Genomic DNA, 17,010 nt, shown 5'->3' with positions numbered 1-17,010 from the left:
TTTGTTCTACAATTTTAAATTTGGTATAGTTAAAAAACTATTCAAAATTAAAACTTTCACTAAAGTTGATTGCTTTAGAACCAAATTTGACAGAATTAGGAATTTTATTTACAAGAAAAAATAAAAAGTTTTGGCTTAGAAACAAAAAATTTCTAAAATTTGAGTCTTGCTCAACAGCAATACCATATGTCACGGGTGTGACAAAATGACAAGAATTTTTTAATTTATTTTCGACTAAGAGCATTTTCAAGTTTTTTAGAAGACGAAAACGACGAGTGTTTAACATTTGAAGCTAAAGATTGTTATAATTTAGAAAGTCAAGTTAGAGAACTGAATTTTATAATTTTTAATTATTTGTGGAAAATGGTGGATGCGCCGGGATAATTTTTTAAAATAGAAATTTTTACGCCAACTCATGCATAACTTATGCGACAGAAACACAGAGGGCGCCACCATCAACCAATCCCAACGAGTTCCTAATGACATATGTCATAGTTTAGAAGAAAATAATCTTTTGGTTGTTATACTTGCAACGTTGCAAAATTGGCAGCTGTTGCGAGGTGCAAACAAAAAAAAAACACTGAGCGAATTGGGGAACAATAATATAAACAATAATTAAAAAAACTTTGTCTGTGATCTAAATTTTATTCGATTAAAAATTTTATGGTGTTTAACTAGCTGCATCTAATATTCGAAACTTTAAACGGCCATAACTCAGTTATTTGTTGTCGTACGTAAATTTCAAGCCCAGATTTGTAATGAGTGCAGAATTCTGCGTAAAAAAAGCTATAATATCGCAAGTTTACTCCAAAATTAAACGAGAAATCGAATCCTTAAATTTGACAGCCATGAAATTTTTTTTGAAGAAATCAAATTTTTAATTTTTGAAAATTAAATCTTTTTAACCAAAAAATTGCGAGAAAACCGATAGAAAAAAACGCATCTTTCTATCTGCCGTAATTCCGCAATCACGGGATTGGGAATAACTAAATCGTCAACGCACATTTTGAATTTCCCGCCAAAAATGACACTTGACGTATGAGTTGCAAAGCATTTCAAGCCAGCAAAAAATTTGTTTAAAAAACTGGAATTGAATTTAAGATTACCGCTAATTGTGAATTCGGAACGTTTGGTGAAGGTAATATCCAGTGAAAGAGAGGCAAGAACTTCTGCAACTTGTGACCTTGCAACCGCAGTCAAAGCTGCCAATCTAACGCTCCCAAAATCCTGTTTATATCAGGCCCGGTTATGAAATGGCGGATGGCGTTTTATTGTCAAAGAATTAGTGCGATTTATCCAAAAAACTGAAACGTCCACAGCAGAGAAATTCGTAAATGAACGTGGATCGGTTCGACTTGGGCCCCTCAGTGCCGTCGTGACCATTCTTGGTGTCAAAATCGTTCATAATATGGGATGAATTCCTCCGGTCGCAGTTCGTATAACAGCCCCTAAAACTCGCCACCCGATAAAGTCTTTTAATGTCCCCAGTTGTAAAGTTCCGTGATGGAAATAGACGTTACTCCCGAGGCGAATTCCGAGAAAAGTGACGGCGCTTCAAGTCAAGGGGAGGAAGAAAATGCGGAAAAGCTCCCAGAGAAGGTGGCCCCCGAGCCCACGAAAAGCAAGAAAGCAATCAAGCACGCTCTGCGCCAGCAGGCCAAGCGCCGGCGGAAGAACACGACGATCGCGTCGGGGAACACGTCCACAGTCCCGCGGATCATCGTGAAGCCGCTGCCCCCGCAACCCCCCGAGGACGCGCCAACGGCGACTGCCAAGGCCCCCACGATGCGGGAGGTGCTGGCGTCCATTCCGGGCTTCACGATGAAGCCGCGGAGGCGCACCAACAAGAAGTTGTCCACCGCAGCCCAGCTGGAGCAAACGAAGGAGGGCTGCATTGACCTTGAAACCCCAGACTCGATTCTCGTCAACACGAATTTAAGGCTGCTGCTCAATAAGGCCACTTTTGCCTCTCTGCCCCTCCTTTACCAAAACAAGTTAGTGCAATTACTGCCAGATGTTGATCAGAACAGTGTTACAAACTCTGCTGAGTCTTTAGAAATTAGCAACTCTGGACTGAATAACGAGTTCTTCGCCAGGGCCTGTCTGGAGTGGCAGGACAGGTTGGCGGAGGGCGAGTTTACCCCCGAAAACCAACAGAAACTGAAGCTAGAAGCGGACAAAGAACGCAGCAAGCTTGATCCCTGGAAATTAAAACATTTCGAGCCCATTTGGGGCGATAAGAGTCAGAGTGATGGTCCCCAGAGTGTCGCTGTCCCTCCGACGGCTCCCACGAGGCCCCCCATCAAAACTACCATCAAATTAAGACCCACGACCACCGTCAGCAATAAATCGAAGGCAGCGCCACCTGTCAAGAGACTGCGAACTGTGGGAGCTGTCACCAGGTCCTGCACAAAGGAATCCGAGCTCTCATGCCTGGAAAGTGTTAAAACGCCCATTCCCGACTTATTACCCATCAAATCTGTGAGAAACCAAGCGCCTAAGGAAGAACCCAAACCTAGCGAAGACATCAGTGATAGTCATGCCGAGAAACAAGAGAATTGCATCATTAATATTAGCAAAACGATACTCCAAACAGACGAAGAGACAATCATTACATGTAGCAACAATAACAAACCGAAAACGGAAAAGCGGCGGCGGTCTCTCAGTCGAGATTCCACTGAAATCTCGCCGAAACGGAAGTCGCCCAATCCGGCTCTGGAGGAGACGATTGAAAACACAGAGCTCTGTAATATCGACCCTGTGGTTGCTGGCCAAGAACCCGCCGATGAAAGCTCCATCGACAGTTCGATCACCCTCTCTGAAACCGACGGGAAAGATGACGATGAACCCAAGAGCGAAGAAGTCAAAGAAGAACAAAACGAAGACACCTCCTCCACCACAACCGAGGACAAAAACGAAGAGAGTCAAGATGAGGAAGTCAAAGACACCCAGGAAGACGCGAAAACCGAAGACGAAGACGACAGTCCAGTCCATCCTCAGGACCTAATAGAAGACTCTTTCCCAATTTTACCAAACAGTCTGATCTTACAACAAGAATCTATAGTCTTAGAGAAGACTACCTGTGCGGATATCTGCGGGGCAGAGATCTGCATGGAGGATTCCGCGGAAAAGTTGGAAGCTAGCGTGGAAGAGTCGGATCTGGTGTTGGCTCGATTGACGGAGAGCAATTTTGAGAGCGTTCGGAATATTTCTGATGATGATGCGAATGAAGATCGGTTTATAGATGCGGAGAACTATGTCCTGGAGTCGGGGCAGATTACGGTGGAGGAAAGCGTGAAGGAGAAGGAGAGAGCAGAGGTTGACATTCAGGCGACGCTCTTCGGGAACGATGTGCCGCAAGGTGAGTTTTTTTTTTGCAGGGGTACCAACACATCTCAAATCGAGGGCTTTAAAGTAGCATACACATTCTTCTGATTTCTCCAAATTTTCTTTCATTTTCCAATGATTTCTTATGATTTCCGAATGAATTTCTATGATTTCGCCTAGTTTCTTTGTTTTTCTCTGATTTTTAGCGATTTTCTCTTTCTTCGATTTTCTTTGAATTCCCAATGATTTCATCTGATTTCTAAATGGCTTTTCTTAATTTCCTAGTAATTTTTCCTGATTTCCTAGGTATTTTCACCAATTTCTCCTGATTTCTATCATTTTCTTGATTTTCGAGTGATTTCCCCTGATTTATTAGTGATTTTCACCAATTTCTCCTAATTTCCGAGTGATTTCTTCCAATTCCCCCTGATTTCCGAGTGATTTGCCCTGATTTTTACCAATTTCTGCTGATTTTTTAGTGATTTTCACCAATTTCTTTGAATTTCTTTGTGATTTCCTCCAATTTCCCCTGATTTCCTTGTGATTTTCACCAATTTCTTCTGATTTCCTACAGATTTTCACCAATTTCTCATGATTTCATACAATTTCCCCTGATTTCCGACTGATTTCTTAGTGGTTTTCACCAATTTCTCCTGATTTCCGAGTAATTTCTTAGTCGTTTTCACCAATTTCTCCTGATTTCCGAGTAATTTCCTCCAATTTCCCCTGATTTCCGAGTGAGTTCCGAGTGATTTTATACTGATTTTGACCAATTTCTCCTGATTTTTTGGTGATTTTCACTAATTTCTCCTGATTTCCTAGTGACTTTCCTTGATTTTCTAGTGATTTTCTAGTGATTTTCTAGTGATTTCCCAAGACATACACCGATTTCCCAGAGATTTTTCAGGTTGCTCAAATTCCACCGCCTCCTTAATTGATTCTTGACGGTTTTAAAATGTCAAAATCAATAACAGTTTCACCAACGTATAAAAAATGCAAGGCCTCTTTCAATCATATAATTATTTTTAAAACAGTTCATTTATTATATTATATTTTTAGTTTTATTGCTGGTCTTTTTTATTGATTAGTGAAATTGAACATTGTCTTGCCTTTTTTCAGCCGGCATTAGCCAACACCGGCGCATGATTTCACAGCATAGAAAATTTCGTAAAAAAGCGCCACTTTTTTGTATAAAAAAAATTCTCGTTTTTTCTTAATAAATGCCCGATAATCAGTTAAAAAAATTCTCCGTTGGTGGTCTTCTGCACCCGCACAGTTAACGACGTATCAATGGTGTTGAGTATGCAGAATTGAATCACGCAACCAAAACAGTCTATTATAGTCGATTGTTTGCACAATCTAAATCACCCTTACTCCATTGCAGCAGCAACAGAGGACTGTTGGGATTTAGTCGACTCCAGCACAGAAAAACTGCTAGAAGTGCCTTTGCACGCGTTGGATTCCGTCCCAGCAGGAATCGTCGGCCAAGAGAATCCCACCGAGCACGTCGAAGTCATCCCCATGCAGGAAGAATTAGAGGTGCGTCTGGAAGAAGGAACATTCCCCGTCCCCAACGACTGGCACTACGACGTCAAGATGGACTCGGAGATGGTGGCGGCAGCTCTGGGCGCCACCGAGAGCGCCAGCAGCGCGACGACGAGTAACAAACCCTCGCAGAACTATCAGGAGTTCACCGGGAATCAAGTGAAGTTGGAGTTAGAAGTGACGTTAACACCGGAAATTATCAGTAACGACAGTCTGATAACGAGTACTGTCAGTTCGAGTAACGGTACAAACTCGACGGTAACGCCGTCGGTTAGTAAAACGGTGACGACGGTGATTCCTCCAACGACTATCGTTTGTTTGCCTTCGGTTGTTAGCACCGGCTCGTTGGTGAATCCCCCAGTGAACGACAGTCAGTGTCCTCCAACCCTCTCAAGACCAGGAATGGTGCAAAGTTCTAGTGCTCTCCCTTATTTAGCCCTTAGCACGAGTCAGCCGATAAGAGCGGTCCCCACCCACACTAAAGCCAAGCCGAAAAACCCGCAAGGGGGCGGCTCGAACAGGAACCGAACAAGCAACAAACCGCCCCCGGGGGCGGTTAATCTCGAAAGGAGTTATCAGATTTGTCAGGCCGTCATTCAGAACAGTCCCAATAGGGATCAGTTGCGGTAAGTTCATAGACAGTACTATTTAAAGTGACTGAATTTTTAACAGGTGTCAACTCAAACCACCCCCGTCGCTCCTAGCGGCCGCCGCGGCCAACAGCAGCGCCAAGAAGAACGAAAACAACAGACAAACGCAATACAGTTCGGTCACGTCGTCCAGGGGATCGGCGAAGACCTTCACGCCGCCGTTACCGGCCAGTGGGAACTTTCAGATGGTGCAAAACAACGGCGTGAAGAATGTGGCGCAGAAGGCGAGGTCGGTGCCGTACCAGCAGCAGCGGCAGCCCAGTCCGCCTGTTGTGGTCAGGCACGTGTTCACTTCCGGGCAGGGGATCCCCGTCACCATGGCGGTCTTGCCGCAGGCTCCTGCATTAAGCCCTGAAGTGAGTGAGTAATAACTTGACTAATCCTAGTCTAGCAGCCCTTTGAAACTAACCACTTGTCATTTTGTTACCTTTCCCTGTTTTTTTGTGATTTCGTCCTACTTCCCCTGATTTTCTTGTGATTTTGTCTAACTTCCCTCTGATTTTCTTGTGATTTCGTTTAACTTCCTCTGATTCCCTTATGATTTTGTTTAACTTCCTCTGATTTGCTTGTGATTACGTCCAACTTCCCCTAATTGTCTTGTGATTTCCTCTAACTTTCCCTATTCTTCTTATATATTTCATCCAACTTCTCCTGATTTCCTTGTGATTTCATCCAACTTCCCCTGATTTTTTAAGACTAGATAGTTCTGCATGATTTAATCTCGGATTTTGAGACTCCAGAGTCCATGAAGCTAAGATTTTAACGTATTTTCAATGAATTTTCACCACGCATTTCTCGCCCCTTGCAGGTGGTTGAGGCGCCGAACGCCATGGGCGCCGTCGGCCAGTACATCCTCGTGCAGCGAGCCGGCGTGGGCGACCACCACAACATCCCCCGTTCGTCCAGTGCGCCGCCGTCCCACCACCAGCAACTTCCCACGACCATCAACACCGGCGGCGTCTCTCAGATCCTCTCCGTCGGCGCGCGCGGTCGTCCCGCCAGCGTCGACGTCGACCATCCCGCCATCCAATGCCCTCCCCAGCAGCCGCCGCCGCAATCCAACGACTTCATCGTCCAATGTCCGAATCCGGGGACGCAGGCGGTGACGCGGAGGCAGCGACTCCCGTCGGGCGTCGTATATGGCGACGTCAGCGTCGAGAACCAGCTGCATAATTACACGATCGTCGGCGGCGAGAACGTGATGGTCGATCATCCGGGGGCGGCGATGCAGCCGCAAATGGCGCAGATGCAGCAGAAGAGGGCGGCGGACAATTGCGCGTGCAGTTTGAAAGCGATGGTGGTTTGTAAAAAGTGCGGCGCCTTCTGTCACGACGACTGCATTGGACCGAATAAATTGTGCCGTACGTGTTTCATACGGTAGGTTGTCTTATGATGGTTTTGTTTGTTGGCAACAATGAGGCGGGGAGCGGGGGTTTACAATTTTCTAGGGAATTTTTTATTTATACATCCTAAGTTGTGTTATTTTCTTTATTCAATGATATTTTATTTATTTATACGTATAATTTAAGGGTGATCCATTATACAGGTGTCCCAGAACTCATGACCCAGAGAGCAAGGGAAAATGCCGACATCAATACAGGCTGCGAATTCAAAAACCAAATTAGTCTAAGCTTAATAGTATTCAAACAAGGACGAAAAACTGACAGCCAATCCCGGTAGAATGGCGGAGAAATAAAAGGCTGTTTCAATTTCCTAGACAACAGGACACCGTAACGTCAGTCTGACAAATGGACAAGAGTACTCTCTATTTTGGGTATCCTAGCAATTATAAGAAACCCCTCGCAATATCTCTTGCCATCGTCGGTTCAACGATCGTGATTGGCTCCCCGTATTTTCGTCTTAACTCGATCATATTTTGTCTTAAAGATTTTTTGTTTTCAAATTTTGGTTTTGTACGGCTGCCTTCATGTGCCTGTTTTTTCTGGGTCACGAATTCTGGGACACCTTGTATTGTGATTTGACGGTTTGGGTTAATTTTTTTAAGGGCTAAAATGTGAAAACTTTTCGAATCTCTGCACGTCAACAGGGTAAAACAAAATCTGTGAATTTTCTAGTCTTTCAGAAACTGCTTCTGTTTCTTGCTTAGCGTGGCATTTGATTGGTTCTTCGGGCGCAAACGTATTCCGTACTAAAATATACACATTATTACGATTTGTTGCTTAAAAACAAATCATTGTTGTCAACAAATAAAAAACGCGAAATTGTACTGTGGTATATTAAAACATGTAACAAAGAAGACTTGGTTGATAGTGATTTTTAAAATTAGTTTTTAAATTTATATTGTAACTTATAACATAGTGAGGACTATTTTACTTATGCTTGTACATGTGAATGAAAATACTCTGATTCGTCACCGATCTATAATTATTTTTTTATGTATAAATTATTTTAGTCTGCTACATATCATACACTTCATTTTATATATATATTTTGTTTATTTATTTATTGTGCTCGCTCAGACATTTGTTTTTCTTCATTAGAAGTCTTCCAGCATTTTGATAAAAATGAATAAATTTGTAGCTTGATGTCCTATTTCAATGTATTTTTATTTGTGGAAACTAAAATGTACTACCTCAGGTATATTGGAGTATACTTTTCGATTTTTGCTAAAGTTTTATAAACGTTTCTAGTGCAATAAATTCGTTTTTTGTCGCCGTCACGTCACTGGAAAATCGGATTTTGTGTGATTTCAATTTGTAGCATAATGCTTTTTAAAATTAGTGTTATTGTTAGATTCTAGAGATGTGTAAAACGACTTTTTTCGCATGTATTATTCCGAATTATTTCTTGTACAGTTTTTATAGCGTTGCCCTCAGTTTTTAAAACTTGTGTAAATAATCTGCGATAATTTTAAATAAAATCACAATACTTGTTTACCTCAAATTTGAACTTCCCGCTGAGTTGCAGCTTCCTCTTGCGCGATTTCCTCTATGAGCACCAATTAAAGTTACCCGTCTCTTCAATCAAATTACAAATTTGGGAGAAGAACGAAGAAATTTAATTCAATTTTGTTATTTAAAAAAATATATTTGGTGACTTTGAACCTGGGGTTGGTATTCTCTCACAACGACAACTTGATTTCCTCTGTGAGCACTAATTCTACAATCTATAGCGCTAATTAAATTTGCTGATTTCCTTGTGATTTCGTTTAACTTTCCCTGATTTCCTTGTGATTTTGTCCAACTTTCCCTGGTTTCCATATTATTTCGTCTGATTTCCTCAGATTTCGTTGCGATTTTGTCCAACTTCCCCTAATTTCCATGTGATTTCGTCCGATTTCCTTGCGATTTCGTTTAACTTCCCCAGATTTCCTCGTGATTTTGTCCAACTTCCCCTGATTTTCTTGTGATTTCGTTTAACTTCCCCTGAGTTCCTTGTGATGACGTCCAACTTCCCCTGATTTCGTTGTGATTTCGTTTAACTTCCCCGAATTTCTTATTGATTTCCATGATTTCCTAACGATTTTCCCTGATTTTCTAATGATTTCCCCTGATTTCCTAAAACTAGATAAATAGATACTGCATGATTTAATCTCGCACGATTTCTTCTGAGAGCACCAATTAAAGTCGCAGTCTCGTTTAAAGTTGCTCGTCTTAAATCAAATTCCAAATTAGAAAGGAGAACGAAAAAATTTAGTTTAATTTAATATTAAAAAAAAATGGTGACTTTGGTACTGTGGTGTTGGTACCCTCCCTTACAACGGCAACTCGATTTCCTCTGTCAGCACAAATTAAAGTTGCAGTGTTCTAGTCGCGTTTAAATCCGACCGTCTTTCGTAATTGAATTATAATTTAGAAAGAATATGAATAAAAAAAAAACAGTATAAATTATTTTTAAGATTAAACTTTTGGTGACTTTCGCTTTGGGGGTGGGGTTGGTACCGCGTCGTCCGCGCAGGCGTTCTGTCATTTCATATTCCTTGTTTAGAAAGATGGCAGACAACAAGTTGTACGATATTTTAGGAGTGAGCCGAACTGCCTCAGACGGTGAAATTAAAAAGGTAACAATCTCCACTTAATCCCCCAACTGTGTTAAATTACTCTCCGCGGCCCTGACAAGATTTCCAGCTCTGATCAGTGAGGTCATCAGATTTCGTCAAGGCCAGTTCTAAATCAGCCAAATCATTGTCCATTTTTTGTCTAGAATTACCGCCGATTAGCGAAAGAATTCCACCCCGACAAGAACCCCGAAGCTGGAGACAAATTCAAAGAAATTTCCTACGCTTACGAGGTGTTGTCCGACCCCAAAAAGCGGCAAGTCTACGACAAGTATGGCCTCAAGGGGATGCAGCAGGGGGCACAAGACGGCTTCGCAGGTGACAGTCTCTTCTCACATTTGTTCGGCGGGGGACTATTCGGGGGCTTTGGCGGCTTCGGGGGGCCACATCGGCGGAGACATAAAGGGGAAGATACCGTCCATCCACTTAAAGTGTCGCTTGAGGACTTGTACAATGGGAAAACGTCCAAGTTGCAATTGAGCAAAAATGTGATTTGCGCTGCGTGCAAGGGCAAAGGGGGCAAAAGCGAGAATTTCGAACAGTGTCCAGGATGCAAGGGGAGAGGGTTCAAAGTGGTCTATCATCAGATTGCTCCAGGAATGGCGCAACAAATGCAGTCCGAGTGCTCAGAGTGCATGGGGGATGGCATGCTGATCAAAGAGAAGGACAGGTGTTCCACCTGCAGGGGAAAAAAGGTAACCTGGGTTGTGCCAAAATCACCAAACTTTCATCATCAAGCGCGGAAATCACGCAGGGAATTAATGATGAAGTTTTGCGTAATTACTGGGCGCATGCGCGGCGCCGATAGAAACCGTAAAAAGATAAATTTCATCCTCTGTTAACCCATTACCGCCCAGTGTCGTATATAGAGGTGTCCCAGAAATCGTGATCCAGAGAAAAAAGGCTTATGGAGGCAACAATTCTGAGCCAAAATTTCAAAACAAACGTTTTTAACTTAAAAAATCGAGTAAGGACGAGAAAACGGAAGCCAATCCCGAAACAGAGCTGTATTAGAAAATCGGTAACTGTGGACACATACTCTCATTCTTGCTCAGAACATTACACTCTCGTTGTCCAGGATATTTTACTCCATCTCTTGAATAAACTTCCGGGATTGGTTGTTAAATTTTTATCATTTCTCGAATTCTATTAAACTTGCTCTCTGGGTCATGAGTTCTGGGACACCTGTATTGGACAGCTTAGAAAAAATAGGAGACAAACATTTTTTTTCAAAATTTTTATGTAGTATCATTCAGGTATCTAAACTAAACCTCACATTTAAAATCCGCTTTTGTTTGTTCGCTAGGTCTGCAACGAGACCAAGATCCTGGAGGTGCACGTCGACAAAGGCATGAAGGACGGTCAAAAAATCTTCTTCCGCGGCGAGGGCGACCAGCAGCCCGACATCGAGCCCGGCGACGTCATCATAATCCTCCAAGAGAAGCCCCACGAAGTTTTCCAAAGAAGCGGCGACGACTTACTCATGAACCGTACGATCACCCTCACCGAAGCCCTGTGTGGCTTCAGCTTCGTTCTGCGTCAATTAGATGGTCGTGATCTTCTCATCAAACACCCAGTGGGGGAGGTGGTGAAGCCCGGCGACTTAAAAGCTGTGATGGGGGAAGGGATGCCGCTGTACAAGAATCCCTTCGAAAAGGGCAATTTGTACATAACGTTTGAAATCACATTCCCTGAAAACAACTTCGCGAGTGAGGAGGTTTTGAAGAATTTGGAGGAGGTTCTTCCGCCGAGACCGGAGTTCACGAAGCCGGAAGGCGAGCAGGTGGAGGAGGTGGAGTTGCACCAGTTCGACGCGGCGAGCGACAAGGGGGCGCATGGAAGCAGAGGGGAGGCGTATGCGAGTGACGACGAAGACCACATGCACGGACCGGGGATACAATGTGCACATCAATAGACCAATTACGCAGAATAAAGTTGATCTGCTGCTTTCTAAATAAGGATTTATATTTGTAGAAGAATCTGTTAAAAATCCTTTCTTTGTCGTATCTGTATAATTTTATTTATTGAATTTTTTATTTCCGTATTTGTCGAATTCGGGTTTTCTTTTAGGGTTGATCGACTTCAACCAACGAGCATCAAAGATTCGACGAACAGCGAAGTTGGTTTGTTTCGTCTAGAATTTAGGCACGAGATCAATTCGCAAATTCGCTTAAACGAGCTCAGTTTTTCTAGGATCCAAAATTATCAATTTTTAATTGTTCACTTCGCAGATACAGAGTACAGACTGTTAAATTTGTACATGTATTAATGAAAATGTTAATAAAATAATTATGTAACTCCTCTTAATATTCCGGGACTTTTAACTAAGCTAATTCCGCTCCTTAAACCACAGTGGACTTGCACACATCTTTGTATAGTTGGCTGCCTACCACGAGCCCTCAAAGAACTTCTTCCCCCCATAAAAAATTTCTTTCTTTCGCCTAATCGAGGCTGCGTGCGCCTCTTCAGCAAATATTTCCTCGGAATCGTCCCCAAGTCCTTTCAGGAATCCAATCCAACAATCCGTCGCTGCTCGGTTTCCAGGAAACAGGAGTGTGATCAATAATGGATGAATAAAACAACGGCGTTCCTCGCCTATTCCAAGATTTTTCCAATAAGATAATAAATGGAAAGGTTCGCTTCGTCCTTCGTTGTAATTATTTAAACTTGGATTGCGTGTATGATGATGGTCTTTGGAACTTCAGCTTTACAGTTCACTGCTGGGGAGATCGATATGCAGAGAATGGAACAAGGACAATGGGAAGAATGTCGCTTCCAGTTTGATACAATTGATGTGGAGGCGGCGCGCTCTCTCTGGCTTTGGATTTAGACAGGCGAAATGAAGATTGGGAACTAAAATTTTGGAACTGGATGTTTATATGGTCGTTAATTTTTATTGTTGTTTGCTCTCGCTTCGCACCTGATAAATCCGGAATTTTAATCCCCGTATTGTGTTACGAAGAAGTGGAAGCAGAAGAAAAGTCAATAATCGATTCTACATATTTAACTGATCCGCGGATTACGTTGAAAAGGAAAAAACTATCCACGGGATTACCAATTTTAAGGATTTAAAGTATTTAAACCGCACAAAGCCATACAATTGAAGATAATTAGTCCAATCGTGCGTGGAATCTGAAAAAATCTCAATAAGAATCAGAAGAACAGAAAAAACTAACTAAAAAACTTAACTTAAAGGATTAAAAGATTCAAAATATCGAAGGATTATTAAGGATTAGAAGAATCTAAATAAAAAGAATATAAAAAAAAAAACATCTAAAATGTTAAATACACTTAAAGTCAAATCATTTTGGACATTATTGTATTAGTATTTTGATAATTTCAGTGTAGTCTATGCTTTACTGTCAATTTGACGTGCAAATTTCAATCATTTCTGTCAAAAGTGACAGTAATAATGAAAAACATAAAGGATGCTTTACACTTTATTAACCTAAGAAAACTTACGAGTCCCATAAATTCAATCTGATGGCTAAAAACATCTGAGACTAAAGAAACGAATTTGCAGTTGGTTTGAATTGCAAATGCTCACCCAACGTCACAAACTTGTAAATTTTCATCGTGTAATTCGTTCCTGTTGCAAATGTTGCAATATCGGTGTCACGTGATTAGGGTTTTAGGGTACAAAACGATCGTTTAGGTTCATCAATGTAATATGTCGAAATTCAATTGTTTCTTACCGTTTTTGACAGTGCAGTCGCATTTGAGGGGAATTTGGCTTCACTCGGAACAGTTCAAGGGCTCGCACTAAATATATTGACAAATGTCAAATTCTGGGGAGATAATGATGCCAACCTTGCCATCTTAAAATTTCCAAAGCTAATTCATTTATTTCAACTTTAAATATAAAAATAATTGCCAAAGTGGACATTTGCGACCTAAAATAACTGTAAGGAAATCCATAAAATCAAAAATTGAGATCTAAAGAATCAATGATTTGAAGAAGCCACATACCTAATCTAATAAAAAAATCTAAATCTGATCCATCTGAAGGTTCTGAAAAATTTAAGGGATAAGAAGTATCTAAAAATTGCTGGTTTTATTCGTCTATGGACATTTGAATCGACGTAAATCTCACGATTAATCAAACTCCAAATGTTTGTTAAGCGCCAAATTTAAAATGCGGCTCCGTGATTTGTCGCAGATTACCGGAAACTAGACATTTGGTTGTGGAGTCATCTATTAATCAAAATTGACATGTATTCACTACAGGGATCTAACTTATCCCTTTCAAATCGCAGGAAAATAGAAAAATATAGAACCGTTCGTTACCATCGTTGATACGACAAATTCCGATCGTCTTTTGTTCATGCGGGGGGATTTAAACTAAAGTTAGAAAAATCCGACTATAGAAAATATGATTTATTTTAAAAAGTTTAAGTAGTTTTCTGCTACGGTAAAAACCGGCATTATCATAATTATCGCATTTTAGTCACGCAGTCAAATTCTTCGGTCTTATCAACGTCGGTGGGGTTTTTAACAGTGTCCTTGAATGTGTAAAAGAAGTGTTAAAACAAGTTGCATCACTAATCAAAACTCACTCATAATAACCAGAATGTGATGTATTCTACTTCATCTTGTAATTTTTTTTCTGTAAAAAGGGTAATTTTACCTCATAAATTATATAATAACAATAATTACTTCTTAGTAAACTTATTCGAAATTCATTGTTTAATGTCTTGTTATAATTAAAAGTACCTTCAGTACACTATTTAACAAAGTCCGTTCATAATAAAGTAAATTACACACTTTTCTGTTAATAAAGTGCTACTTTAAAGTTGTACATAAAGAATCGAATGACATTTCCTACAATACCGGAAGTAGCTTTATATTTTTTTGTTTTGTAATTCGTCGCCACACTGTATCATCAAGATAGTCGTTTTAAAGGTAGGACTGTTTAACTTTTAAATGATAACGAAGAAATACGATAAGTTCTGATATAAGTTATTCAGTATTTGCTTATAAGATAAGTGCGATAAAAACGGGGTAATGAGAACATCGATTGTACAAATATTATCTCTTCATGAGATGTACCTAATCAGCACAGGTGGATGCTGATGATGTTATTATGCGTGGCCTTTGCATATTAGTTGCATTCGGGTCAGCTAGTTGCGAAATCTTAAATTTTTGAATTTCAAAGTTGGTAATTTTATTACCAAAAGCTGTCAAAATTCGAAGTTATGATGTGTTGGTACCACTGCTTTATTACGGAATTTTGACACTTGACAACTGTCATGCCAAATGACATCCAGTAACTTGACTTCAGTGAAACACGCAATGCTGCCAACACTGTAAGTCTGCCTTTTTATTTTTGCACGAACTTTCAAAGACGCCCATAATTTAACTCGTACGAAGATATTATTGCGCAATAAATGCGATTATAGGAAGAATTATGTCTACAATTCTAAAATGTAAGATTGGATTTCCGCGTCGGGTCGCGCATCGAGTTTCTCTATTGTTCGAAAATCCATAAGTTGGCTCCAAACACCAATAGATAAGTAATATGTAATTAACTACAAGTTAGTGGAGGTTTTGTGACACTGATATTCCAACAAGTGGAAATATGAGTCCCACGTGACTCATCAACGCGGCTTTGGCTGTAACCATGGTGTTGGTTACCGAGGTGACGTTCTGTCAAAAATTTGCAAAATTGACATTTCGCGTTCGACATTTCGAAAGGAAGCTGAGTAGGCCCTGTGTTGACATTTTGTGATGTCCCAATGTTTAACCTCAAACTGTCAAGTTGCCGGCTTCGGAGCGGACAGAGCTGCCAACCGATTCAAATTCTCAATGCGACTTGGCGTCTGTGGTTGCAGTGTTTGTTTTTGAAAAGTGTTCAAAGAAACTTGTGTTCCTCCGCGTTACCATCCCGCTCCCAATGCACGCCACTGTCCTCTTATCACACCGGATGTGAATGCAGTACCGCCAGTTGTGCTTCGACCTCACCAGCAATCGCCTCGTGTTTCCACCTCTTCGTGTCTTCTTCTCCCAAAAGCAGCAACCCAACACTAGGTAGGTCGATACGCCCCCAAAAATAGCATCACCCGAGTTAAATAAAGCTTTTGCGAAGCGAAGTGAAACCCGTCTCGCGTTCTTCTTATCACGCCGAGGAGAGGACGTTGAGCAATCGTTATCGTCGCCTCCTCTTTCTCCACGTGCCATCTTCTTGCGCACACATATCTAGGTCTTGTCGTCTATATTTGCTTCTTGCAGCGTCCTGGATAAGCGCGACGTGACGCAACGTGGAAGCCGCGGGTGGGAGGCAGCACCGCACACAACAGTCGGCGCAATTGAGAACTGGATGGCGTGTGAAGTGGTGTTCTTCAGCCAGCGTCTGGACAGCGCCCTCGGGAACACCTCCAGGTGAGTGACTTCCTCCTTCAGCGATGTTACGACGTCACGTCCGCATCGGCGGTTGGACGCTTTCCGGTTTTTTCTTGAGCGCCGTTTCCTCCACTAGGATGAATTTTTAATGGCCGGCGTGGGCGGAGATGTAAACACTCGCGGAACGGCTTGCGAAACATGTGCGAACGCTCTTACAATTCGTTGCGGCGTCGTGACGTGCTAAAGCACGGAAAATGCAAAGTTTGTCTTTGAGGAACGGCAGTGGCGGAGGCGTGGGATGGACGAGGGGGGCACAGCGCTGGCGCCGGATGCCGCCGCGTCACGGACGGCGCTGGAATTGGACAAGAAACTCACCCACGCGCTAATCAGCGGTTTAATCAGGAAAAACTTCGGACAATGGAAAAGTAGCGGCGTTGCGATTTTCGATTATTTTACAATTGTCAATATTATTATCACCGCCTTCTAGTCATTTTTTTAATGGTGGTGCCTCTTTTATCCCTAGAACTTGAAACTGTCTTTTGGGGAAAGAAGCAGTGCTACCAACATGAAACTACATTTTTATTGTAATGGAGTGAACATTCACTCTTCTGTCATAATTTATGTGTCTCTTCTTTATCAAAAAAGCTTTTAGCCGTCCACGCTCCATCGAACTTTTTACCACGAAGACACACGCTGCAATTATTAAGATATTGGTACTTGAAAGCCATCTAAACACTTCAAATATCCCAGACGAGTGTCCTATATTCGCGTTTTTTCCTAAATTTCTCTTGCACTTGCGAGTTTGTCCGCATAGGTGCTAGATTTGCGACTGCAAGAAACTGATGAATGCAACCTTGAAATTGTTGTCGAATTAGACCATGTCCCATCTATTTGGCCTCATATTCATGAATCTATTAATTTCATAAACGACATATTTGTTATTTGTGAAGCAACTCGGCCACGTGCCCTTAAATTTAAGGTTCATAATTGCATTTAATTGCCGCAAAATGGACTTATATTTACCTGCAACTGCGTCGCTTTTTGCCATTGACCGAGTTAGATAAGTTGGACCTGCTTGTTACATATTCACACAAGTTTCAGTGCCGGAAATATTTGAGCAAGCCTTGAAGT

At 41.6% G+C, this 17,010-nt stretch overlaps 4 protein-coding genes across 7 annotated transcripts in view; all 4 read left to right on the top strand.

Annotated features, from left to right (window-relative positions):
- The first annotated feature begins 1,157 nt into the window (after positions 1–1,157).
- Positions 1,158–6,903, top strand: Asx (transcriptional regulator additional sex combs). 4 transcript variants are annotated; one of them, XM_088038000.1, is made up of 5 exons: positions 1,160–1,432; positions 1,489–3,361; positions 4,712–5,498; positions 5,545–5,878; positions 6,331–6,903. In XM_088038000.1, the coding sequence occupies exons 2-5, from the start codon at positions 1,504–1,506 to the stop codon at positions 6,901–6,903; spliced, it is 3,552 nt and encodes a 1,183-aa protein (XP_087894126.1). In that variant the 5' UTR covers positions 1,160–1,432; positions 1,489–1,503. The 4 variants fall into 4 exon arrangements, with proteins under 4 accessions (XP_087894127.1, XP_087894126.1, XP_087894125.1 ...); XM_088038001.1 differs by having other exon boundaries at positions 1,158–3,361; positions 4,712–5,492; XM_088037999.1 differs by having other exon boundaries at positions 1,160–3,361.
- A 2,522-nt stretch (positions 6,904–9,425) lies between these two features.
- Positions 9,426–11,849, top strand: LOC148174645 (dnaJ homolog subfamily A member 2-like). The gene is made up of 3 exons (XM_088038023.1): positions 9,426–9,543; positions 9,687–10,235; positions 10,847–11,849. Exons 1-3 carry the CDS (start codon positions 9,475–9,477, stop codon positions 11,453–11,455), a joined length of 1,227 nt encoding a protein of 408 aa, XP_087894149.1. The 5' UTR covers positions 9,426–9,474; the 3' UTR covers positions 11,456–11,849.
- Positions 11,850–15,258: 3,409 nt separating this feature from the next.
- On the top strand, positions 15,259–15,882 carry LOC148174644 (uncharacterized). The gene is made up of 2 exons (XM_088038046.1): positions 15,259–15,567; positions 15,769–15,882. Exons 1-2 carry the CDS (start codon positions 15,276–15,278, stop codon positions 15,789–15,791), a joined length of 315 nt encoding a protein of 104 aa, XP_087894172.1. The 5' UTR covers positions 15,259–15,275; the 3' UTR covers positions 15,792–15,882.
- LOC148174643 (uncharacterized) overlaps positions 15,813–17,010 on the top strand; it is a 35,648-nt gene continuing 34,450 nt past the window's right edge. Inside the window, 1 exon segment of the mRNA XM_088037995.1 lies at positions 15,813–15,918. The gene's annotated coding sequence lies outside the window, so the exon portion shown is untranslated.

The sequence above is a fragment of the Gnatocerus cornutus genome, chromosome 5 (assembly GCF_029298725.1).
Source record: "Gnatocerus cornutus isolate USDA-ARS CGAHR chromosome 5, icGnaCorn1.1, whole genome shotgun sequence".
NCBI classification, from domain to species: Eukaryota; Metazoa; Arthropoda; class Insecta; order Coleoptera; family Tenebrionidae; genus Gnatocerus; species Gnatocerus cornutus.
Note: the sequence above shows the minus strand (reverse complement) of the source record. Positions and strands in the feature narration are given on the sequence as shown.

Coding starts and splice junctions, on each gene's coding strand:
- Asx (XM_088038000.1), top strand. CDS start 1,504: ATGGAAATAGACGTTACTCCCGAGGCGAATTCCGAGAAAAGTGACGGC. Junction 3,362..4,711: donor CGGGAACGATGTGCCGCAAG/GTGAGTTTTTTT, acceptor ACTCCATTGCAG/CAGCAACAGAGGACTGTTGG. Junction 5,499..5,544: donor CCCAATAGGGATCAGTTGCG/GTAAGTTCATAG, acceptor AATTTTTAACAG/GTGTCAACTCAAACCACCCC.
- LOC148174645 (XM_088038023.1), top strand. CDS start 9,475: ATGGCAGACAACAAGTTGTACGATATTTTAGGAGTGAGCCGAACTGCC. Junction 9,544..9,686: donor CAGACGGTGAAATTAAAAAG/GTAACAATCTCC, acceptor TTTTTTGTCTAG/AATTACCGCCGATTAGCGAA. Junction 10,236..10,846: donor CCACCTGCAGGGGAAAAAAG/GTAACCTGGGTT, acceptor TTTGTTCGCTAG/GTCTGCAACGAGACCAAGAT.
- LOC148174644 (XM_088038046.1), top strand. CDS start 15,276: ATGTTTAACCTCAAACTGTCAAGTTGCCGGCTTCGGAGCGGACAGAGC. Junction 15,568..15,768: donor AAGCAGCAACCCAACACTAG/GTAGGTCGATAC, acceptor TGCTTCTTGCAG/CGTCCTGGATAAGCGCGACG.